Here is a 24726-nt window from a genome sequence, read left to right on the forward strand (position 1 = left end):
CTCTGTTTGGAAGACTAGTCTGTTTTTCTAGGAAGTTAGGAGTTATGTGTAGTTTTGCTCTTTTTGACTTTGAAAATATCTGATTACATGTGTCAGAACGCTGAGAGGACGCTGACGGTGAAGGATTTCCTTGTATCCTGCTCACTTAGAAAACTTGATATGCCCCCCCCCACAGTGTGAAAAACAATTTGAATGGAATTGCTCGCTAAAAAGGTGCTTGTTGAAAATGTCTGTGCACTTTAAAACAGAATTATCCTTAAACATTTTGCATTGTTTTGAATTGGGTTGAAATTGTTTTTCCCATTTTGTTGACAAAACTGTGGCTTTGTGTGAAGAAAAAAAAATGTTCAGTAAGATGTTACCTTTCTAAAATTGTTACTTTATTCTTCCTAAATTAGAAAAAGTTCTCTCCATTTTGACCCCCACCCTCTCCTCCCAACCCCAACACCTGGACAGTATTGAAACAAGCTTATTTTTTTAGTGTGTTTGAGAAAAACTGACTTCACTCTGAGAATCAAACTGAATTTTCTTTCCATGGATCTTTTGCTTTTAATTAAGATCTGTGATAGACATGCATTTAAAATATGTGCAGTAGAATTCAGTTTCCACTAAATGGGATTTATCCATTACTTTACAGAGCTATTTTATTCTTTACAAGTTGGAGATAGCATAGATATCTGTGAATGTTACCATGGAGCTATTTGTGACATTATATATGCCATACCTCTTTGCATAGAAGGTTAGGTTTTAAAGAGTTGTGTGATGAGTAGTACACCTCTGATCAATATATTCCTGGATCTATATATAGTGTCTTAACCATTGACCTACAAAATACTATCAGGAACATTATGTATGTCAGATTCTTAATTGGCACTAATTTGGAATGCTTAAACCTAGTTTTTCTATTTCCTGTCACTGTACTGTAAAAAATTACCTTTCTAAAAAAAAAAAAAGCCATAACACCACAAATCTTGAAATCACCCTTTTATAAGTGAAAATAATGCATTTTAGTAGGAGACAGAAAGTAGCAAACCTCTAATCTTAATGGTTAAAAGAAGAAGAAGAAAAGAGAAAGGAAAGGATGACTAGGTCAGCGGATTTGGCATTAAGTACATTATGAACCTTGCTGCCCTTCATCAAGCCCAGAGTTAGTCTGTAAAGTTTACACCTTGAGTGGGCTTTAAGTACCTCAGAGAAAGGTAGTGATTTTGCCCCAAAAGAGAGCAGTATACACTTACTTCATTTTTTCTAACTACCTCAATTAAAATCTCCCAATTCCTATTGCAGGAGGACCCCTTTTTCCCCCAGAAATTACTCAATGCTGAAACCTTTCAAAGTGATATTAGAGAAGTTGGAAGCACCATGGATGGGTTTTATGATCAGCAAGTCCCTTTTATGGTTCCAGGGGTAAGTTTATGTGACTTCTGGTTTTTTAATCCTCCTTTGAGTGTGTGCCTTTTCCTTACTGGGTTAGTGGTAAGGCCCCTTTTTGATCCCTTCACTACATTTGAGTCTTTTCTATCTATTGGTGTCTTTCAGAAATCTCGATCCGAGGAATGTAGAGGGCGGCCTGTGATTGATAGAAAAAGGAAGTTTTTAGACACAGACCTGGCTCATGATTCTGAAGGTAGTGACGCTTTCCCCTCTGTGTCCTGGCTTCCTCAAATGGCTTCCAGTGAAAGCAGCATGCATGCAGATTCTTCTCCATTAACAGAGTCATTCTCATTCTGGTGTCTTCTGTTTTCAATTCCAGAGTTGTTTCAGGATCTCAGTCAACTTCAAGAGGCTTGGTTAGCTGAAGGCAAGTTTCTTGGCTGTCCTATTTTTCATAAAAAAAATTTTATGGTGCTTTTTAATAAAATTTAAAGGCCTAAAATTAAAAAAAAAAAATCTCTTTTCCAGCACAAGTTCCTGATGATGAACAGTTTGTCCCAGATTTTCAGTCTGATAACTGTAAGTACCTTTCTGGTAGTGGCTCATTTGTTCTGAAATTATTTGGTCTTGTATCATCTATGTCTAAATACTATTTTCAGCTGTAGCCAGCATCTTTAGTCATTGGAATGCATTTTGGGCTTTTTTTAATAATTCAGGAATTTTTGAATTTTATTATAATGACTTTTTTTCATTCCTTATTAAAATCATCTCTAAAAGTGCTCTAGTTCTAAAAAATAAAGTGCTCTAGTTCTATTGCATGTAAAATTTACTGAACATAATTTCTTCCTGAATTTCTTTTTGCCTAGGAATATTACAGGGCTTCAAGCTCAAAATTAGAAATTAATATGACGTACAAAAGATGATGGGCCAAACATCCATGAATCAGATATCATCTTACAATGTTTTTTGTTTTATAAATTAAGTCCTTGATGCAAATTGTGAGCCTGACATTTTTTTTCTTTTAAAGGTGCAGGAAATAGTTAATGGAAGATTCCAGTTAATTTTGGTTTCACCTGACATGTCCATTTTGTTTTTACTTGTAAGCTGACAAGGGGTGTCACAGAGTGACCTGATTTACTCTCATTTTTCATGTGATTAAGTGCTCATATCGCTGAGATAACAAATGCAAGTAGGAGCTCAGAAGCTGGCTCTCAGTGCTGGCAGGCGCTTGGGGAGCTTTGCTCTGATCTTTCGGGCTGTCCTCAACAGGTTTGGGAGCTTTTATGGTCCAGGCAGAGCTATCAAGGACAAAGCTGGCTGATGAAATTTGAGTAGTCCAGGGCAGCTCTAGAGAGCATTAGTCACTGGCGAATGAGCAGGTTTAAGAGAGGCTGGAGAAAATGCTGCCTCTCTTGAGGGTTGCATCATAGAGAAATTCATGTCTCTTAGTCATAGTTTATAATAGCAAGCACCTGAGCCAGGCAAAGATTCAATTTCTCATTTTGCACCAACAAATTCTTCCCAGTTTTGTTGTGTGTGGGGTGTGTGTGTGTGTGTGTGTGTGTGGAAAAATGCCACTGGATAAGAGGATCTCTTTGGGACTAAGTAAAAGCTGGGTGATCTAAATCATTAAATGAAAGAACAGAGGTACCATCTAAATATTCTTTAATGATAGGCCTCATCCCCAAGGCGCAATGCCATGAAACTTTAAAAGGCACTAAACTGTAATCCACAGATGCATGGCTACCTTAGCTTTGTCACAGCTTGCTGTGGATGTTTTCTATAGGAAAGTAAATGTGTGTTAATTATTCCCCTTTGATTGCTTTCAAGTGATTGGGAAACTTGCCACCTAAAGGCTAAATAAAGATAACCCAAGTTGTGTGTGTGTGTGTGTGTGCGCGCGTGTGTACACGCGCGCTAGCCTGCCTGTGTGCCTGTGTCTGTGTGTCTGTGTTTGCAAGATAAAAGACAGGATTTGTAATCCCACTTTGTTCTGTGTTGACAATTTGGCCCAGCCTTTCCATTTCTTGCTCAAAGCAGCATAAACTGCAGTCTGTTTGGGAGGTGGCTTTCTTGGCAGAGGTTCTTTGAAATGCTTTTATGACACTTTGTTTCTCTGTAACCCAAAAGAGTTAAAAGGGAGGTGAGATGACTGCATTCAAATTGATTTCATGTGCTAAAGCAAAGGTATGTTCTTTAGAGAAAGATGTCAGCAAATAGGATTTATACTTGGAGAGAAATGTATCTGCAGGAATAGGCTAAAGTGAAAGAATCAATAAATGTGTTTTGGCTCCTTAGAAATAATTCCTGCTTAGCAAATAGAATATGCTAAGTTCTTTAATTAAAATGCTGTACCTAAAATGGAGGTGCTCTGGGAGATGTTTCTGCTTACCAAGTGTAATGTGTTTTTTACTTTATTTGCCTTTTGCTTTAGGTTCTTATAGTTGAGCTTTCTGTCTTTTAAGGATAAAATATATGGTAGCATAGCCTGGTGAAGTCTTTTAATAATTCTCTTTCCCTCTCTGACTCTTTTCCTGGAAATGGAACTTCAAGAAGGATAGATTCAAAGATCACCTTGTCTTAGAGGTTAGGTAAGAACACAAACATGAGGTGGTATCTCCTTGATATATTCAATCTTGTTATTTGTGACTGATTTAACTAGAGTTGAGAATGACAGGGTAGCTACCCTGGAGCTGGCGGAGCTGAGCCCAGAAAGGGGCAGATAACTTCTGTTGTGAATGTCTCTCATAGACTTGCATTGAGGGTCAGCTTCTTCTCCAGTCACCTTCTGGAAGAGCCCATGACTATTCCAAAGGAGAATAGTCATTCACGTTGAATGGAGAGAAACTCATTCACGTTTAATGGAACCTTAAATGTTGGTTTGAATCACCCAATCAATGAACTATAAAACAAACTTATACTTGCCCAATAAAGTAAACCATTTCCCTATAATAGCAGAAATGTGCTTAACAACATTCTTCTGTGGTCTGCTACTGGTAATCTACTTTTCCTAGTAACTATGTGATTAATTTTCCATCTTGTACATATGTGTGTGTGCATGCTCATGAGAGAAAGAAGTAAGTAATGTGGATTGTTTTTATTTTAGAATTTTAGCTTTCAAGATTATAGCTTACTTTCTGTGGTAAGTGCTATAAACTCAACTTCTAAAAGCGATTATATTTTGTAAGTTTTGCAGATTCATGTTCCTCCTCTACCTGGGAATTCTTACAGGTGAGATTCAAGGTAGTGGAAAGTGCAACCCATAGACCATAGGTGGTTGTGCCAGTGCCATCAATTAGCATTTAGTCCTAAGGTGTAACCCTGCAGATCTCAGATTGTTTGAGCTGGCAGTTTCTTATAAAGAGAGTCTTATCCAACCCTTCATTTTACAGAGAAGGAGATAGAATGTCCAGATTGCTAGTGAGGTTGACTAGTGATTTGGGGCAAATGAGAAGGGTTGGGTGAAATGAGAAACAAAATTATCCCAAAATACTATCCTTAAAGAAATTCTCACCAACCTGTACAGCCAAGGGAACATGTGTACCTGCTGAGGTGTGCCCCAAGCTGCCCCCCATCATTTCATCTACCTAGATGTAGTCTTCAGAAATGCCTTAGGGAGACTGTGGGCCACCCAGGCTAACACCTCATTAGTCTTTATTATGTGATCCTGAAAAAGTTATCAAATATCTTGGTGCAATGAGTTTTTCTAGCTAGGATTTGGAAGAGAGAAATTGTAAAATGGGGACATGGTTTCTACCAGACATCTTAAATGTGTGTACACATAGGAGTGTGTGTGTGTGTGTGTGTGTGTGTGTGTGTACATATATATATATATATATATATATAAATTCTGTCTATTGTAAATAAGTTTGGATCTGTGGATATAGCCATGTAAATGTGCATGTAGCTAAACACATATATTAACTCACAGAACAACCAAACGAGAGAATCTGGATAATAGGTAGATGTGTACCATCTTGATTACGCATTTTCACAAAATTAACTACCAATCAAAACCATGGATCAGATGGGAACTGAAAATGTTTAGATTTGGAGAGGCGGGGAATTTACATTCAAAAAAAAGGTTTTAAGTGACTGCTTGAGTTCCTAAGGGTATTACTAGATTTTAGAGTATATAACTATTGTAAATTGACTCACTTTTTTTTTTAAAGATTTATTTATTTATGCATACAAGAGCTGAGGTACAGGCCAGAGATGCAGAGGGTGAGAGGATCTGCCAAAGACAGTGTAGGGAACAGAACAGGCAGATTGATTGAAATATACTGCTGAGGGGAGCAGCGGGCAAGACAGGAGAGGTCTGCCTCGCTGTGGGTTTCTCCCTGGCCGGCCAGGGATCGAACTCGTGCTGCAGAGGCTGTGGATTGCTTCATAGTGCGGTGCGAAATCCCTTGCGCCACGAGGGAGGCCCTGACTCACTTTTTTAAGTGTAGATTTCGATTCTGATTTTTTTTTTTAAATCATTCATTTAAATGGCAATATTATGAGTGCTGGCTTGTCAGCATCTTGAATAACTAGAATACTTTATGCGGGAGAGAATTCATGATAAAATCTTATTTTAAAGCCATGACCTCCACACCAAATATAATTTAAGAGAACTGTTCTAAAATCCAAATGACCTTATACTTCCCTCAAGTGTTCCTTTTATATTCATGTTTCAAAAAAGGAATGGACCAAGTAGAGGAAGTAATAGTAATTTCCTAAGGACTGGCTAATTAACTGATAAAATCGACTTTTTATAAATACATTGCAATAGATGGCTGGGGAAATAGGATTAACTGTTATGACAGCCCTTGAGCCTAAAACACATTGATCTTAATCCTGTTTCAACATGAGATTATTCAGCTGGATTTTTTTTTTTTCTTTACCTGTTTGGGTGACACTGGAGTGCAGCAGTGCATTTCTTTGGGAGAGGGCACATTATTTAAGACCCAGGTGTGATATAGCAAAACCCTATGTTTGCTTACCCTGCTGGTCTTGGACCATTTCTATTTGAAAAAACTCATCCTAAAGTCTTTTTATTATGGAAAGTAAGAAAAAAAAATAGGGCATGCTTTAATAATAAGAGACTTGAAGAAATCAAGGCTATCAGTTTATCCTCTTTAAGTGCCAGTAGTTAGGGAGTAGAAAGAAGCGTGCTGAAGGAGGGGAGAGGTTATTTGACTCCAGGTTTTACAGTGCGACTTTCAAAGTCTTTGTTAGCTAGTCCACTACCTAACCACTGACAGGGTGCTAAAGGATTTGAAATCCTTCCTGTTTTGATAGCTTCCAAGAGCCTTAAACACCTTACACTTAAGGACCCAAGACCTAAAGTTCCCATTTATGTAAAAGAAGTATATGTTTACACAAAATCTGTTTTCATCTAACTTTCATTCAGTTAGGCTTGTTAAAAACAATAGCTTTTTCTCTTACCCTCTCTTTGCTCTTAGTCCCCTAATAAAGCCCAGTAACCTATCCAGTCCTTTGTGTTTGGTGATGAAGAGCTGGGCTAGGGACTTATATTGCCAGGCAAAATGCTTATGTAAGCTGCCAGAAGTAACAAAATCTTGGCATCCACGAAGAAATTGCCGCTTATCTCCTATTTTTTAGCATTCTTCAGTTTTACAGGAGTAAGGCATGGGTAGCATGACAATGCTGAGAATTTGTACTATCTGCCATTTCTGCCATCTAGTAGTATCATTGTTTTAATTTCAGTCCCTCCCCAACCCAAAATGTTACGAGTGGTAGGTTGGGTAGGGTGTGTAGTTTTTACCAAGCGACTGTTCCCTCCACATGTTTCTCAGGTTTTAGTGGTGGCAAAGTACACTCAGGCACAGAGGCCGGCAGCGCCCTCTCCGGTGGGCGTATGGCTGCCCTTGAGGCAGCTTGGGTCCCATCTGTGCCCTGGCACGCAGAGCTTCTCCACTTGGAATCCAAGGAGCTCAGAGTCTTGTCATGTTGCAGCTCCCAGCTCTTGGACAAGTGCCAGACCTGCTGATGCCAGTACCGGATTAGGTTGCTTTTTTAAAAATTCATTTTGTGAACTCATCAAGCTCGGTTAACAGAGGTTTAGGTCGTCAGCTTCCATCATTGTCCAGTCCCTCAAAGAAGCTCAGCTTTAAGGGGGAAGGGGAACAGATAATGGCCTCCTCATGTGTGTGCAGGTGGGCACCAGTGTATGTCTGTTTGAGACAGACCATAATGTATGTTACATTCAGGGACTGTGGACTGACAGCTCAGATGTTAAAAGGAAAAGAACCCCCATATAAAAGGAACTTGCATAGCAAATAAAGGAGGAAGCATTCAGGGGCAAAGTTGCAGCCATGAGGATGCAAGATACCAGGGAGCAGGATCACATCAAACTTATTAAAAAGCCAGGAGTTCGAGACAGATGTCATGCATCCAAGGTATTGAATGGGGATTCTGTGGTCAGAAGAACTTCAGAGAAATGCTTTCCTTGTCGCCATCTGAGTTCACTGGGGATGGGGTTGGGGGCAGGCAGCCAGGAGAGGTAAACAAAAGACATTTAAAAATAGCCAAGTATGTTATGAAAAATCCATGAGCTAAAATTTATCTCCTGGATTTGATTTTCATAAAGGAGTTTGCTTTTCTTTGAAATAAAGTCTGGTTTTCAGACTGACTTCATCTGCTCTCCTTCAGGGTGATTATTGGTTTGAAAAATATCTCTAAGAAACCAAACCAGTTTTTAGCCTTGTACTTTGCATTGTCCTTGAAGTAGATTTCACCCGCCAACCCCAGATCTCCACACTCTTTCCTTTTGAAGTCTCATGGGCATTCAGGGGGGGTGGTATTATAAACCTTTAAGGCCGGATACAGAGCCAGGAAAAGGAACTGTGAAACTGTTCATAAGAGGTAGCTTGCCCCTCCCCCCCACACACACTGCCTAGAGAAAACCTACTGGAGACCCCTCTCCCTTGGGGAGGAAACCAGGTGGCTCCCAATAGAGCTATTGGCAATGGATGGAAAAGTGAGGCGTCTAGAACTGCAGACTTGCAGAGAGCTGCCCTCTAATGCAAGCCAGCTCACCCAGGCAGGAGAAACACCACTGAGGTCTTCTTCACCCTTAGTAGCTATGGTCAGATTCTGAAATAGGGCAGCAAAAGATAGTTTTCTTTGGCCTTTCCCCTTTTGCCAGAGGGCATTTGCCGACCTCACTTCAAGCTGACTTGCACACCCTTGCAGATTTCAGCCAGGGTCTTGACCATCTGAATCTTAAGGAGGGTGCAGAGCAGGCAGGCGCCTGCTGTGTCTAAATTTCTTACATAAACACAGCGCACTGGGCGTGCAAGCATCCCTGTGGCGACAGCTGGGCTCTGCTAAGTCTGCCCCAGCGAGCTGAGCTGCTGAGTCCCCCTCTTGCCTGAATGGAGCATTCCAAATTGGTTGTGAATGGAGGGCGGGGCTCCCTTGCAGACTTTTTCAATGAATAACCAGACCCCATTGTGCAGCCTGTGGAAAAACAACCGACTCAAACAACACTGGGACTGTTAGAAATATGCTTGTGATTGGCAGCTTGGAGAACCTCCAAAATTAGTTTCCTTTGGCTTCCCTGCTGCTCCCTGTTCGCCAAGCCTGGGCTTAATGGGGTTCGAGTTTTCTTTTAAGCACTGACTTTAACTCTCCAACTGCCAGGCAGATGACCAGGACTTATAGAAGGGTTGCTGCTCACCAGTGAGTCCGACCCCCTCCCTTTGTCTCCCATTTTAAACCCTAACTGTCTAGAGGAAGGGATAATAGGAGAGGGTGGTTTAGCTTCCCCTGGAGAGAGAGATGTTGAGACTTGATCTAAGGATAGTTCTCTTTTATCTCCTGCTTCCCATGGGGTTGTGGCTTTAGCTCCCCATTGAAGATTCCTGCCTACTCTTCTATACCAAGCTCCGGTCTTTTACTCCAGGCCTAAAGAAAGGGTGTTTGCCTGCCACACACAGATACGCCTTGCTTAGGCTTACGGTTTAACCTGGGAGTGACAAAGCTATAATTTTTGTACTCCTTGGCATTCTATCTCCCGCTTACTTTCCTGCAGCAGTTGGATACTTGTCATTTTAAAACACTACTTCCCAGACTGGTACTCTGCTATGGGGAAGAGTTACTATGCCTGCAGCCCTTCCACTGGGCACCCAGCAAATGCTTTGCCTCCCCAAATGAACATCCCTGAAAGAACCAGAAAGAAACCAACCTGAGCAATCCCCCAACCAGAGTGGCCTCCTCACCCCAGAAGTAGACTGGGCTTTGGGGCTTCACTTGCCTCAATAGTACCTACCCTGAACATCTTCCGGCCACCCTCCCCCTCTGTATGTTTGTATGGAGTAGACAAGGGCTGCAGTCTAAGCATAGAAAAGACACACTATTAGAAAGTAAAACAAAACTCCATAGTAATGATCCAATGCAATTTCTTCAGGGTTTTAAAGAGCTCTTCTTAGTTCCTGCTCCTCATCTTCATAGTCATTTGAGGTTGGATGCATTTGTGTTTTGCCCTGAGGATTTTTTTCAAATATTTCCCTTGCTGTAAATTGGTCTTGCAGGAATGTCGTCCCTTCCCTATTAAAAAAATAAATAAATAAATAAATAAATAAATAAATAAATAAATAAATAAACAAAGGCCAGGTCTGAATAGATTGTCCTGTGAGAGAGCTGAAAACTCTCAGACGATAACCCTAGTTATCAGCTGCAGAAGAGGATGCCAGCATTTGTGCTTCTTCAGAGGAGCTGAGGAAACCTTCAGCTTACACAAACACTTTTCAGCTGAGTGCCTGGAAATGCTTTGTAATGGTCTGAAAGGGCACTTAATGAGGGTCTTTTCTACTTTTACCGCAGAAAAGGTAGAAGAGGGGTGGGGGTGTCTCTTCTACATGGTTGCCTGCAGTGAAGACCAGATCCTGGAATGCTTACCCTGAGTTTGCTAATCTGAATTTTAATAGAGAATAATTCAGCGGTGATAACTTCACTGTGCTAAGGGATACCTCCAGAAAGGACACGTCTGCTCCTCCTCCACTCCCCTTTCATTTCTTCCCCATGGAATAGTATTTCTAGAAGAGTAAGAAGAGAGTAGCATAGGCTTTTAATGTATCCTGCATTTTGATGAGCATTAAATGTATTCCCTGCTCCCCTATTTCCATTCCTGTTGGAACAAGAAACAATTGCTCTTAGCCTCCCAGTGTTTCCAGAAGCAGAAAACCTCTCTTGTGTCTGTATCTGCCTCAGATCCAGCACCCTGCTCTGCACTGTCACTGCCATATTCTCTGGTACATTCCCTTCTCACCCTACCTTTGAACAGCGCCAATACCCCAATACCGGCCTCAAGTCAGTAGGGAATCCTGTGTGAAGGGTCTAAAAACCAGAGTTCTGAGAGTCCTTGGGGTGACCTTCAAGAAAAACAGAAAAAACTAGCTAGGGTTATTTCACTTTTTCTGAGTCATTGTTTAAATACAGATAAAGTCAAATTTTCCTAGGTTCATTTAGACTCGATGCAGCTAATGCTGTGTTTTTCAGTAAGACTGCTTGTGCCAGAGGAGAAGCTATCGTTTAGATACCATGACACACTTAACCGAGTTTCTGCTTTTAGGAGAAGCAGAGCTATAGATAGAAGGAAATAGTTCTCTCAAGGGAGAAGCCAGTTTCCCAAGGGTTGGGATTTCTTTCTTGTCAGATTTTAAGGGTGAATGTTAAATTTGAAGTCAAAGGCATTTTTCAGTGTCTTAATCATACTACAGCATGGTTAATACTTTTGTGCCAGTTTTAAGGAGAATAATATTAATTGGAAATCAATTATAAAAGGGGTGTTAAAGAACAATAAGTCTGGCTTTGTCTTTTCTTTAAGGAAAATAGCCCAGTTTCCCCATTCCTGATGGTGTGTTCCACTGTGAGTATCGCTTCTTCTTAGGGTAGAATCTGTGGTGGACCCAAGGCCCACAGTGGAGGAAGCCATCCTATTACCTTGAGCAAAACTTGAGTTGGGAGGATAGGGCTCTTTTAGATCTCTTTCTTAAACATGAAAGTTAACAGGTAGTTGTGTATGATGTTGGTAATGGTTGGATGTTAAGATTCCTTGAACAGCTACCCCAGGAAAATTGTTAGTCTCGACAATAGCCAGATCTTGATGCAAACAGTCAGATTTGGTATAATCGGTCACCTATTGTTCTACCAGTCTCTTCAGCATGAAGGTTGTCAAACTCCAGGTATACCCAGCTCTGGACGGTGGTGCATTCAAAGCCAGAAGAACCAATTTTTACCTTGACTCTTCTCAAAGTGAGCTCTGTGCACTGGGACAGTCCTTTTACTTGATGATTAAATGTTTTGCTTTCTGTGTAGCCCACAGGTTTTGGGTGACACTCTTCCTTACTTAGAAATAGTCATTTTGTACAAAATACTTTCATGGCAGAGCCTGAAACTATTCAGGCACAAGCCCTACCTCAATCAAAGCTGGTCCAGTTCTTTTCTAAGCGCCTTTCCTTCCCTTGAATTTCTAACTCTTACATACAAGGCCTCTGAGTTTCCACTTCAGAATTCTAAACTATCTATCCTAACTAATTGGGATAAATGAGTCCTTTGAAGAAAAGGAACTGCACACACCAAAGCTGTTTCAAGAATAACACCGAAGTGTGGAGAGTGTGAAATTAAAGGAAGTCAGTTTGAAACTAGTTCATCTGGGTCCAAAAATCCTCTTCTGCCAATGGTGCTATTACCTTCCTTACTTAATAACAAAAGATTTTTGTTTGGAAATGACTATTTGAAAGATGCAATTTTGTACCAAAAACGCGATGCAGCAGTTCAGTGACAGACACTTGTTCTTACCCACAACTCCCCAACGGTGACTCAGGCCATCTCTGATTCAGTACGTGTGTTCAAGGTGGGCTCTTCTTAACTAGCCTGACCTCTTTTTGGGGGAGGAGGAAAAAAAAAAGCATTAATACAAAGAATCTTTTTCCTTCTAGTTTAGCCAGACTTAGAATAGAAACCGTTAAAAATCACTTCTGTCGTCATTGTTAGTACTGACAGAGGTGACAAAAGGACAGTGGCTGTATCCCAAATTCCATTTAGCAATTGGTCCTCCTATTCCATGGCCAAAATAGTGACCAACCCACTTCTTTACCCTGACAAACTTACACTGGACTGTAGGCTCGCCCTGGGGACTCTTGCTCCTAAGGCCTGCTCCAGGCCTGTGTGCGCCTCCCCAGCACACTGAGCTCTTCTAGGCCCCTTGGCCTGTGAAGGATGAGAGCAGCTTCCAGCTTCTGTTCCCTTGCAACAGAAGAGGCAAATACTCTGCCTTAAGGCTACCTGTGGTCTTCCCAGCCAAAGCTTTCCCTCTACCTGCCCCACTGTCTGTCCTCTAGGACTGGTGTCTTACTTGACTTGGATCGTATTTTCTTTTCCCCGCAAAAGGAGTGAAGGGGATGGAAGGGGGGGGAGCTTTGAGATCCCCTGGAGGCTAGAATATGGTCCACACTGTGACTGGTCTGCCTGGGAGGTACTATCCCATCTCTTTAGGATGCAATTATATTGTATACTCACCTCCCAAACTGACTGCCATGGTCAAATTTTAGTTTTTCATCTTCTGACCAATAATATTTCAGTTGGTGCTTTGATTTTGAGATACTATATGCCAGCTGTCAGCCTGTCACTGCTGATGCTGGAGAAGCCATAGAAGAGGGTAGAGTGGAGGGGAGAGTTTTTATGGGATGTTGTCTTTGAACTGGGCCTACCAGGGCAAACCTCCAAATCTTTCCCTTGCACTCGCCACTGCATGAGGTCACTAAGTAATAGAAACACAGTTGAAATAATATCCCAGTTCTTCTATGCAATAAAATAGGATTGCAAGAGTATAAGTTTGTCCCTAACAAAGCCCTTACCTCTAAAGTTAATCTCTTAGCAAGTCAAACCCCTTTTCCCACAGAGAAATGAAAATCCTTTATGAATGTATACCACTGTTTTCTTTCTCTGCTTTTAGTCTAGCCAGAAGGGCTTTGTTTGGGGGTCTAACAGAGGCCGCACCCTGGGAACCCCTGGTGTGCTTTGGCATTTTTTGAAGTGGATTTCTCCACTATTGAATCTGTCTCATGCCCTATATTCCACATTCCAAGGAGCATAAGGACATAAAATACCATAACACTCAACCTATACAAACAAAATTTGGAAATACTTTGAGAGCCATCGTGAGCACTACGCCTCTTACCATCAAGCATCAGTCCAGTTACAGCTGGCCTGTTCCCAGGAAAGCGACCTCAAGCCCAGGACACAATCCATGATGCAGCTCAGCACATGTGGCTGTTGTCAGCTGGAGTCCACAGCAGAGATTTAGGTTTATCCAGGGCAAACAGAAAATGAAAGAGGCTTATAGAGCATGGCCTCGTGGTTTTAACTTCTTCACGGTATCAGTTCTCTTGTCCAATTTAAAGCCCAGATGGGAGAAATTCTATCAATAACTCTAATTCCTGTATCCTAGGAGAAATTCTACTGCCTTTGCAGGTGGCCTCTGAGAGTTGTTTCAGATACGCTTTCTCCTAACTCTATTTATACATACTCAAAGTTAGGCCTGTTCTTTTTTCAGCTCTTTTTGTTCCTTTAATTTTCAGCTTTTGCATTCAAGGTCTTTGGGTTTCCATTTTCAGAACTCTGAAGTTATCTTCTGATGTTCCCCTGCTAACCTCATTTTTCCACCACGCCATTTGCGAATATTGAGAATAGGCTCTCAGGAGATAGTCTCCACACTATCTTTCAAGTGCGTGCCTATCATTTTTAATTGGAGCTCAACAACAGAGTATTCTAGGCTTGCAGCCCAGCAAAGGTCCATCTCTTGAATTTCTACACTTGGTATATCTCTTCTATGCATCTGGGCAAGGAAGGTATCCCCTTCCCTCCCCTCTTTTCCCACTATTGCAAGAGCTGGCTGTTTTCATTGGTTATTATTTCATCCAGCCATTTTCATTCAAGGGCATGAAGATTTCAGTCTTGCTTTTGGGTTGTTCTGTTCCTATACCCTATTTGATGGAGCTCTTTTCCCATAGTCATGTCATGGTAAAAAGTCCAAAGCCTATTTTTTTCCTTGAGCAGATTATATTATCCCAAGGAGAGAGAGAGGGGGCAGGGAAAGAGAGAGAGAGTGTGTGTGTGTGTGTGTGTGTGTGTGTGTGTGTGTGTGTTTGGTCCACATACCAGTTCCCGAAGCCTCTCTTCTGCTGACTGTAGGCTTTTCCCACTGCATAGGAGAAATCTGATTCCTGGGACCAGATGTTCCAGGAACTAGCTTTATCAGTTCCTAATTTGGCTCTTGTGTTATTTATTGTACAGAATATGGCATTGGCTACATAGGAAGAGCTTCTGTAATTGTTAATTGATGGATTCTGCTACCTCATGGTTGATCCTATACCCGGGGGCCCTGAAGTATGCCACCAACATGATAGTCATTCCTTTGTTCCTCACTGAGAAACAGGATAAATAGGAAAAAATAATCTGGATTAATCAGTACCACAACCCCCCTAACCACCACCATGATAGTCATTCCTTTGTTCCTCACTGAGAAACAGGATAAATAGGAAAAAATAATCTGGATTAATCAGTACCACAACCCCCCTAACCACCACCGCTGTGACTAATTACAAATCTAAAATCTTGAGTGCTGCAGCTATACTAATCTCAGGAGAACTTCACCTATACCTATTAATACCAAATTTTACCCCTGAGTAGAAGCCTGACTTTCTTCATATAAGGACTTTGCAGCTATTCTTGTAGTTTCAGGTTGCAGAATGAGCCTGTCCTAAAATTTTGGTCCTGTTTTTGGAATGCTAATCTAGATTTTGGTTGCACCAGATGTTTGTCCTCTTTGCCATGAGCTGCGTGGAGAGCCTGATAAACTATGTTCTACACCAGAGTCATCCTTGAGTCCCAAGGCATAAATGTGCAGGCAATTCTCCAAGCCAACATAGTTCTTTTAACTCAATTTAGTTTTTCAGCTCCATCCACATTCCTTTCTGATCTCCTAGTCTGATAAGCTAGGCTGGACCAGTTGGATGTGCCAGAAACTCTTGTGCTTTTCCCCTTAAGGCTCAGAGCACCAGAAGTCCAGGCTACCCATCCCAGTTTCTTCTCCTAGCTCTGGTCCTGCTCAGTCTGCATGGGCAGGAGGAGCCAAGTCAATTACTTGGAAGAAAGAGAATAAAGGGGAACCTCAAGGAAGATAACTTTAATTCTTTTTAATTCTGCCGGCCTTCACAGGTTAGTGATGGATACATTATGCCCTCTAAAAGACCAGGGATGAAATCTAATGAATGGTCCAGCTGTTCTAGTAATGTTCTAAACCTCTTGTGAATACGTATTTCCAAGGAATGGAGATTCTCCATTTTTTTCCCCCAAGAATGCTTTGTGGTCTTCAGTTGGGCATATGTTTTACTTTCTGTTTTATGTGTAATTACTGATAAATTTCACTTTTGTTAATGTGTTATACTTGTGTAATTGCTGTCTTTTTCCCTGGGCAGCAATAGAGGTGGCAATAGGCAATAGTCAGTAGTGATAGCAGTGACAGTTTTCATATTACCTTCTCTTGGATGTTTCCTCCTCCTTTTTCGTGTGCCAGGACCAAAGGAAAATATTTTACTTTTTTTAAAGATTTATTTATTTATGCAAGCACTGGGTACAGTCAGAAGTATGGGAGGGTGAGAGGATTCACCTGAGACAGAGTGGAGAACAGAACAGGCAGACCAACGAAATACACTGCTGAGGGAAGCAGCGGGTGGCAGAAGAGGTCTGCTGCACCACGTGGGACCCTCACCGGCGGCCAGGGATCGAACCAGTGCTGCAGAGGCTGTGGGCAGTTTACAGGCCAGCGCTCAACTGCTGTGCCACCAGGGGAGGCCCAGGAAAATATTTTAAAACCACTGGCTTCAATGCTAGAGTATGACCAGAAATTCTCCTTACGTAATTTTAGATTCCCAGGGCTACATTATCTAAACACAGTAAAGGTACAGAATAAACAGGACAGTGTCTTTTCAATTTAATAATAGGGCTGTGGTGGCTTCATGTTTGAGTGCTTGGTTTTGAAGTTCTTAGCACATCTACTTTTGATCTGTTAGTTGCCATAAGATAAAGGGATTTTATTTTTTCTCCATGCATCTTGGAAGAAATGGGATGTAATACCTGTTTTATTGATTTATTTATAAAACATTGCTACATTTGCTTCATTTCTTTATGTATAGATTCTTTTCTTACTGAACCATTTAAAAGCAAGTTGCACACATTATAGCATGTTACCTTCAAATACTGTGTACCTCTGAATACCTGTGTGCGCATCTCCAAAGATTAAGGATGTTCTTTAACATAGCCTGAGAAACGAAACTTCTTTTTTTTTTTTTTTTTTTGGAATATATTTTATTTTTTTTTTTCATTCCCCTGAGCTTACATCACATAATAATTTAATTTTTTTTAATTTTTTTTATAAATTTTATTGTTATATTCCCCATACAATTGCAGCCCCCCCATTCTGACCCCAATCCCTCCCCTCCCGCCCCCGCCCCGCTAAAAGTGTCTCTGGTTCATAGTTTTTTGTTGATTTTGATTTTCACTTTCTTACAGTTATTCATTTTCCTGGTCCCTTATTTAAGTTTTCTAGATTCCTGCTATGAGTGAGACCATCCGGTATTTTTCTTTTTCTTTTTGGCTTATTTCGCTGAGCATGATCCCTTCCAGCGCCATCCATGTTGCTGCAAATTGCATGTGTTTATCTTTTTTGAATGCTGAGTAATATTCCATGGTATATATGTACCACATCTTCTTGATCCAGTCATCTATTTTTGGGCATTTGGGTTGTTTCCAAAGCTTAGCTATTGTAAACAGTGCTGCTATAAACATAGGGGTGCAGGTGCTCTTTGGAATTGATGTTTCTGTGTCCTTTGGGTAAATACCTAGGAGTGGAATTGCTGGATCATATGGAAGCTCTATGTTTAGTAGGTCCAGAAATCTCCACACAGCTTTCCACAGTGGTTGGACCAGTTTGCACTCCCACCAACAGTGCAGAAGAGTTCCTTTTTCTCCACACCCTTGCCAACATTTGTTGTTGCTAGTTTTTTTAATATGTGCCATTCTCACTGGTGTATGAGAAACGAAACTTCTATGAAGTAATACTCATAATCCTCCACTAGTCCTCCAAATGTCTTTTCATAGTTGATGCTGTTATTTTGTGTTGTTTTGTTTAAAGATTTATTTATTTATTTATTTATTTATACAAGAACCGGGGTATAGGCCAGATGCGCAGGAGGGTGAGGGGATTCACCAGAGACAGAGCAGGGAACAGAACAGGCAGACTGAAGAAATACACTGCTGAAGGGAGCAGCGGGCGAGACAGGAGAGGCCTGCCGGTGGGGGTCGAACCCGCCCTGCAGAGGCTGTGGACAGCTTCACAGTGCTGCGCCCAACTGCCTGCACCACCAGGGGAGGCCCTGATGCTGTTTTTTTGATCTAGGATTCAATGGGAAATCATATGGCACATTTATTGTTATGCCTATTTTCTTTTTAAAGATTTATTTATTTATTTATTTGTTTGTTTGTTTGTTTGTTTATATGAGCACTAGGGGTACAGTCAGAAGTGCGGGAGGGTGAGATAATTCACCAGAGCCAGAGCGGGCAGCAGAGCAGACAGACTGATGAAGTACACTGCTGAGGGGAGCAGCGGGTGGCAGGAGAGGTCTGCGCACCATGTGGGACCCTAGCCCTGTGGCTGGGGATTGCACCGGTGCTGCAGAGGCTGTGGGCAGCTTTGCAACCCAAAGCTCAACCGCTGCGCCACCAGGGAAGCCCCTTATTTTGCCTATTTTCTTCAGATAATAATATTGATCTTCCTTTGTTTTATAACATTGAATTTTTTTGTAAGAGTCCTGGTCAAGTTGTAGTTGTTGACCTTTCATAGGTACATTACTAAAGGATAGATATACAGCATATAGAAATACTGACCTTAGACCTGAAATCTGGCTATGTAGAAGAATTGTTGATCCTCTTAACCTCTCATATCTCTATTACTGTGTTGACCTTAAAACACTGGTAAAAGAACAGAGTGAGTCAGATGGAGGTATTTGGGTCAAAGATAGCTTGTGTGTGCTTTGAAGAAAGGTTCTTTGGGAGGACTCATTCCAGTGTTTTAAAAAGCACAGCTTACTAAATAGTTGATTTTATTCTTCACAGATGATTTTTCACAATATTAAACTTGAGAATTTATGTTTAAAAGACTAGCTGTGTCAGATGTTAAAGAAGTCAGCACATCCTCCCATACCTCTTCCAATTCTGCTTTTAGAACTTGTACCCCCTAACTAATCTGATAGCATTTCAAATTTTTATTTTTGGAAACTGTTGCCAGGCAGAGTCAATGCTCACCATTCAAACGGGTTTGAGCATGTCTCTTACTTTGTTTGGAAATCCAAAAGGCATCTCCTTTTCTAAATACTCACTTTTAAGTGCTGAAACCTATCCACTTATTTTATCTCCCTGGAGCCTCCTTGGTTCCCAGAGCAAGGTATTTATCTGCTGTCTTTGTCATTCACTAGTGCTGCTACAGAATTATGAAGGATTTTAAGATATTAGGAGTATATTTTATGCTTGAAATGAATTTCTAATCTACTCTGCCCTAAAATGGAGAAATACTTCTGACCTCTTCTGGTAATATGATAGCACTTAAAAAAAGAAGTCTCATCCTGTCCACCTCCCTTATTTCTTCTACCAGCTAGCTGGTTGAACTTTGTCTCAAAATTGTCAGAAAAGGCCAGGGCTATGAAAGTCGACAGTATGTTCAAAAGTAGAACTTTTGGTTTTGTTTTGCTTCTTAAGCCACATGTAGAACAAGGGAACACAGCTTCTGGTGACTGAAAGCCTTCTGCTCTTAGTCGCTGAGGTCGCCCCTCTGATAAGTTACAGGAAAATCAGGGGAGAAGAGGCCACACTTGCTCTTTCCTGGTGGCTTCTTCAATTCTGTTTGCCAGCATCATTTTGTACTCAAATGTCTCTCTGTTAGCTAGTCTTCTCTTCTCCTGTCCCACTCACTGCCACAACCAGATAGCAACCTGGGCAGTAGTCTTGGACTGTACCCTGCATTCCTAAGTTAGTGCCTTAAAAAAAGTGCCTTATCCTTCCTATGGAGGGAAATGAGGTGGGATGATAATGGCCTAAGAGAGGGAGAGGTGACCTATGAAATTGGAGGGAAAGAAATTATTAAGATTAGGAATAGACCTTCACTTTAGGATTACGACACATGAATCCTGAGATCCTGACCAAGGCTGCATACATTCTGCATCACATTTGTTCAGAGATACTCTGGAGACATAAGCTGGCCACCCAAGGCCTAACCTCATAGACGTGCCATCTGGAGGCAGGTGTTGGTGTTTTAGGTCACTTCCGTTGTGCAGCACATCTTTCTATGTAAACTTAAGATCGTGACAGTGAATGTGACCAAAAAGGTCCTCAACCCCCAAGGTCAGGCCTGTACATCCAGCTGATTTCAGAAAGATGAGCCAGCCCCAGGTGAAGGCAATGGACCTGAAGAAGGATGAAGGACAATCCTGAAACAGCCTGAACCATGACCACCAGGGAAGCAGATGCAGAACCTGAGAGTGAAGTGAGGGAAATAGGGATGAGTTTTTAGTCTTTTACTCCCTCAGACCACAGTGTAGCTGATGGACAATTTCTTTAATGCTCAACAACTACATAAATGTCATATATATTCACCACAAAGTCTGTGATAATTTGAAGCTTTGATGATTATGAAACACCAAAGGAAGGGCTTATTAGACAAGGTGTTCTTGTCTTTCTACAAAGAAATACTCCTTCTGATTCAAACTGTCATTCATCATAACATTTAACAAAAGTGTTTTCCTTTATTTTGATTCTTGGTGCTGTAATAGTGAAGTTCACAGCCAGCACTGGCAGGGGGTAGCTGCCTTGGACAGAGTCCACAGGCCTGTACTTGTGGGCAGGAAACAGATTTTGTCAGCAGAGGGAATTATTATTATTCTTGAATGGACCATTTTGTCTTTTTTTTTTCTATTTTAAAACATTTGGGTTATTTCTTTGGAAGATTGCTTCTATACCATCATAGAAGAATTTCTAAAATTTAGAAATCTTGGTATAAGTATTAAGCAGTGATGCTGCTTGACCAGCCCAAGGCTGCTTATTTGAAAAATAGAAATTTAATTGAGATAACATATAGAAATCAAAAATGCAGTTTGATAAATTCCCACATTGTATAGGCATGTAGATTAGGACCCAGAACTTACCAGAAAACAAGAAGATTCTTTTGTGTCCCTGAACAGGCTCTACCTCCAGATTCCAGAGTAACCTCAGTCCTAACTGTAAAAACTATAAATCATAAATGGACTCATAGCACATACACCTTTTTTTTCTGATTTGTTTTGCTGAACATATTTGTGGGATTCAAGTTTTTTGTTGAGTGCAGTCATAATTTCTTCATTGCTGTTGCTCTGTAGTGCTGATATTTTGTTTGGAGTAACAGATAATCCATATCAATCAATTTGAAATGTTTGGAATATCAAGCTTTCTAGCCATGAATATGATAGATCCTTCCATTAGAGTTCTTTAATTTTCCTTAGGTCTTTGTAGTTTGCAGTGGAGCCATCTTACATGTCTTTTCTTAGATGTATTCTTAGGTATTTCATGGTTCCTCGCTATTGTAAATATATATTTTAAATATCATACTTGGCCTCCCCTGGTGGCGCAGGCAGTTGAGCACCGCTCTGTGACGCTGTCCACAGCCTCTACAGTGCCGGTTCGATCCCGGCTGGCTGGCGAGGGTCCCACATGGCGCAGCAGACCTCTCCTGTCTTTCCCGCTGCTCCCCTCAGCAGTATATTTTGTCAGTCTGCCTGTTCTGTTCCCCACTCTGTCTCAGGTGAATCCTCTCACCCTCCCATGCATCTGGCCTGTACCCCGGTTCTTGTATAAATAAATAAATAAATCTTTAAAAAATAAATAAATACCATACTGTGAAAACATATGTCACTGCACAGAGAAATAGTTACTGTTAGGTTGACTTGTATCCAATGACCTTATAGATTCTTACTCTTTATGGATACTTTCGTATTTTTTTATGTACCCAGCCAAACCACATGTCAATAATTAGTTATATATCTTCCTTTCTATTCCTTTTTGTCTTTTATTTGACTTACTGCATTGACTTTTTTGACTTACTGCATTGACTAGTTTGAGACCTCGCTTTGGATGACTCCATCAGTCAGATAGGAAAGTTTTCTAAGAAGTTCCCTATTAAGAAAAACAACTATGATGTTAAACTGGTTGACTGATAACATCATATCTCATTTTAAAAGGGTATTATGATGCTCTGCAGAGCAAGACATTGTACTCCATAGTGCATACCCACAAATAAATATGAATTTAATTAAATCTTGTCAGCCAGCCACCCTTGTCTTTCTCACCCTTGACAAGCAAGAGATTCATATATGCATGTGGGAATGTGTGTGTCTATGTCTGTATGTATATGTGTGTATATCTGTGTATTCTAAACATATTTTCTATAGTCAAGTATTATAGATATATAGTTAAGTACTATAGGATAGTAGCACTAACTCAAAGTGTTTTGCCTCAGAACTGGCTCTAAGAGAATTGTCCAGAAGCAATTTCAGGAGGGCAGGGTATTTGGGGAGAGAGATGGTATTCATGGCAACAGTGTGATGTCTGGTTAGTCCATGACTGGCTGTAAAAGACAGTGGGTCTTCCAAAGTGCTTGCAGCTGTCCAAATGAGCAGATGTTGCTTGCTTGGAGTATAGGAGGAAGCGTGAGATGGAACACTAGAATAAGAGGCAAGGGTGGCTATAAGTAAAGGCTACTGGAATTGGAGATGTTGTTGCCAGGAGGAGTGAGGGAGGAACTTGGGCCTGGGGCTAGGAAGAGGTGTGAGACCTGGATATAACAAGTGTGCTTCAGCTGTAGAGTACAGAGTAAACATGAGGATACAGACCCTAAGGGTTGACCAAATGCTGTCTCCTATTCTTCTCTCTGGTGCTGTGTTCTTTCTCTTTTAATTCCCTTTTCTCGGTGATTCCCTCAGCCAGGCATGACTAAGAATTGCTTAGGTTGGAATCCTGGCACGTATAACTATGAGACTGTGCAGATGACTACCTTTTGGCGCCGTGCTTTTCTCATTATAAAATAGAGTCAGTGGAAGTAACTTTGTCATTGGGTTGGGACGCTCTAATGAAATAATATAAGAGCAACATGCACAAAGTCATTACTAAGGGGTCTGTCTTTTTCTTTTCCAGAGATACTGGCTCTTACCCATTTTTCCGTTTGTTCTAGTGTACTTTCTCTCAACCAGACTTCTCTTAATTAGGTATAACGTGGTACTTTCATTGTTTCAGTTGAAAAAAATAGTTTCTATTTTTAATGTGCAGAGTGAGTCCACTATCTCCCATTTCTGTCAATATGGTAGATCACTGACTTGAGTCGCAGCTCCAGGATTTTGAGCATTTCCTTTACTTCTTTGGGGCTTCAGGATCCTTGTCTATAAATGTAAGCACCTGAATTAAATGAACTGTGAGCCCTAGTTTAACTCCAATTGCATCTATGAGAAAATGCTGATGCCAGACCCTTTGCTAAACTGTGCTTACCATGAAGAAAGAACCCTGATTTGCTTACCATCATCTCCCTAACACGTCCAGGAAGTCTGGTCCATAGAAGATGCTCAGTGAATGAATGAATGAATGAATGAGCAAATGAATGAAACTTTTAAAACAAAGTAGATGGTCCCAAGTCACAGAATTATCAGGATGCCATTGACTTCATGGGCCCATCTTCTATAACTCCAAGCTGAAACTCAGAATTTTTTTTGGTTTATTTATATATATATATATATATATATATATATATATTTTACATCATTGTTCGTTTTTGTACAGTTTGCTTTCTCCTCTCAGGTGTAGTCCCCATAAAATTACCACCAAGTCACCTGTGAACTATCACCATAGTCTCTTGTGCTCTTCCTGTCCCTGTTTTAATCCCTCTCCCTCCCCCGCTGTATGTCTCCTATTTATTGTTGCCTACTAGTTTTGTCTTTTTTTTCCCCCGAGCCCTTATTTGGTTCCCCTATATTATATAAGTGAAACCATCTGATGTTTTTCTTTTTCCTTCTGATTTAGTTCACTGAGCATAGTCCCCTCCAGCTCTATCCATGTTGCTGCAAATGGCATGAGTTTATCTTTTTAGATTGCTAAATAGCATTCCATTGTGTATATGTACCACATCTTCTTGATCTAGTCATCTGTTTCGGGACATTTAGGTTGTTTTCATATCTGAGCTATTGGAAATATTGCTGGAATAAACATAGGAGTGCAGTTATCCTTTTGAATTAATGTTTTTGTGTTCTTTGGGTAGATTCCTAGGAGTGGAATTGCGGGGTCATTACTAAAAGCTCCATTTTTAGTAATTTGAGAAACCTCCATACAGCTTTCCATAGTGGTTGGACCAGTTGGCATTCTCATCAGCAGTGTAAGATTGTTCCTTTTTCTCCACATTGTCACCAGCATTTGTTGCCAGTTTTTTTTTTTTAATATGTGCCATTCTCACTGATGTGAGGTGATATCTCATTGTGGTTTTGATTTGCATTTCCCTGATTATAAGTGATGTTGTGAATTTTTTCATATTTCTGTTGACCATCTCCATTTCCTCTTTGGAGAAGTGCCTTTTTAGCTCTTCTGCCCATCTTTTGACTGAATTGTTAGCTTTGTCTTTGTTGAGTAGTGTGAGCTCTTTGTAGATCTTTGAAATCAGTCCTTTATCAGTTGTGTGGAGTGCAAGTATTTTCTTCCAGTCAGCAGGGTGTTTCTTTGTTTTGGTTATTGTCTCTTGCTGTACAGAAACCTTTTAGTTTGATTTAATCCCAGCTGTTTATCTTTTCCTTCACTTTCTTTCCTTGGGGTGGGGGCGGGGAGTGATGAACTTAGAATTTCTAACTATAGATGTTTATCAGTTCAGAGAGTCAACTTTTGTAGCATTTCTTTTCAGACTTCCTCCCGAGTGCATGATACCTTTTTAATTCCAATTTGTTGCCAAACTTTATAGTCCTAGGTCTCAGACATCATTCAGTAATGTCGCCTGTGTGAAGGTAAATACTCTATTTTTGAAAGCACAATGTATAATTACACAACATCATAGCACCATCTGCAAGGTGCTGTGCCATTTTCTTTATTTCTCAAGGCAGCATCACATATCTCATTTTACAAGTGAGGGTATAGACTGAAAGCAAGGAGGCTGCCTTGGGCCTCTGCGTTCCTGCTCTAAATACACCACTACATCTGACTAAGTGTGCCACGGTCAGGTCCTTTACACAC

General features: G+C 40.8%; 1 protein-coding gene across 1 annotated transcript in view; it reads left to right on the forward strand.

Moving 5' to 3' along the window:
• Nucleotides 1–1299: 1299 nt before the first annotated feature.
• Nucleotides 1300–24726, forward strand: part of ETV5 (ETS variant transcription factor 5) — a gene marked incomplete at its 3' end in the record, with an annotated part of 55991 nt that continues 32564 nt past the window's right edge. Inside the window, exons 1-4 of the mRNA XM_084231218.1 lie at nucleotides 1300–1407; nucleotides 1540–1627; nucleotides 1754–1801; nucleotides 1903–1953. Of these exons, the coding sequence (XP_084087344.1) occupies nucleotides 1363–1407; nucleotides 1540–1627; nucleotides 1754–1801; nucleotides 1903–1953 (232 nt within the window). The 5' untranslated portion in view covers nucleotides 1300–1362. The remainder of the gene's footprint in view (nucleotides 1408–1539; nucleotides 1628–1753; nucleotides 1802–1902; nucleotides 1954–24726) is intronic.

This window comes from Talpa europaea (assembly GCF_964194135.1).
Source record: "Talpa europaea genome assembly, chromosome: 4".
In the NCBI taxonomy this organism is placed as follows: Eukaryota; Metazoa; Chordata; class Mammalia; order Eulipotyphla; family Talpidae; genus Talpa; species Talpa europaea.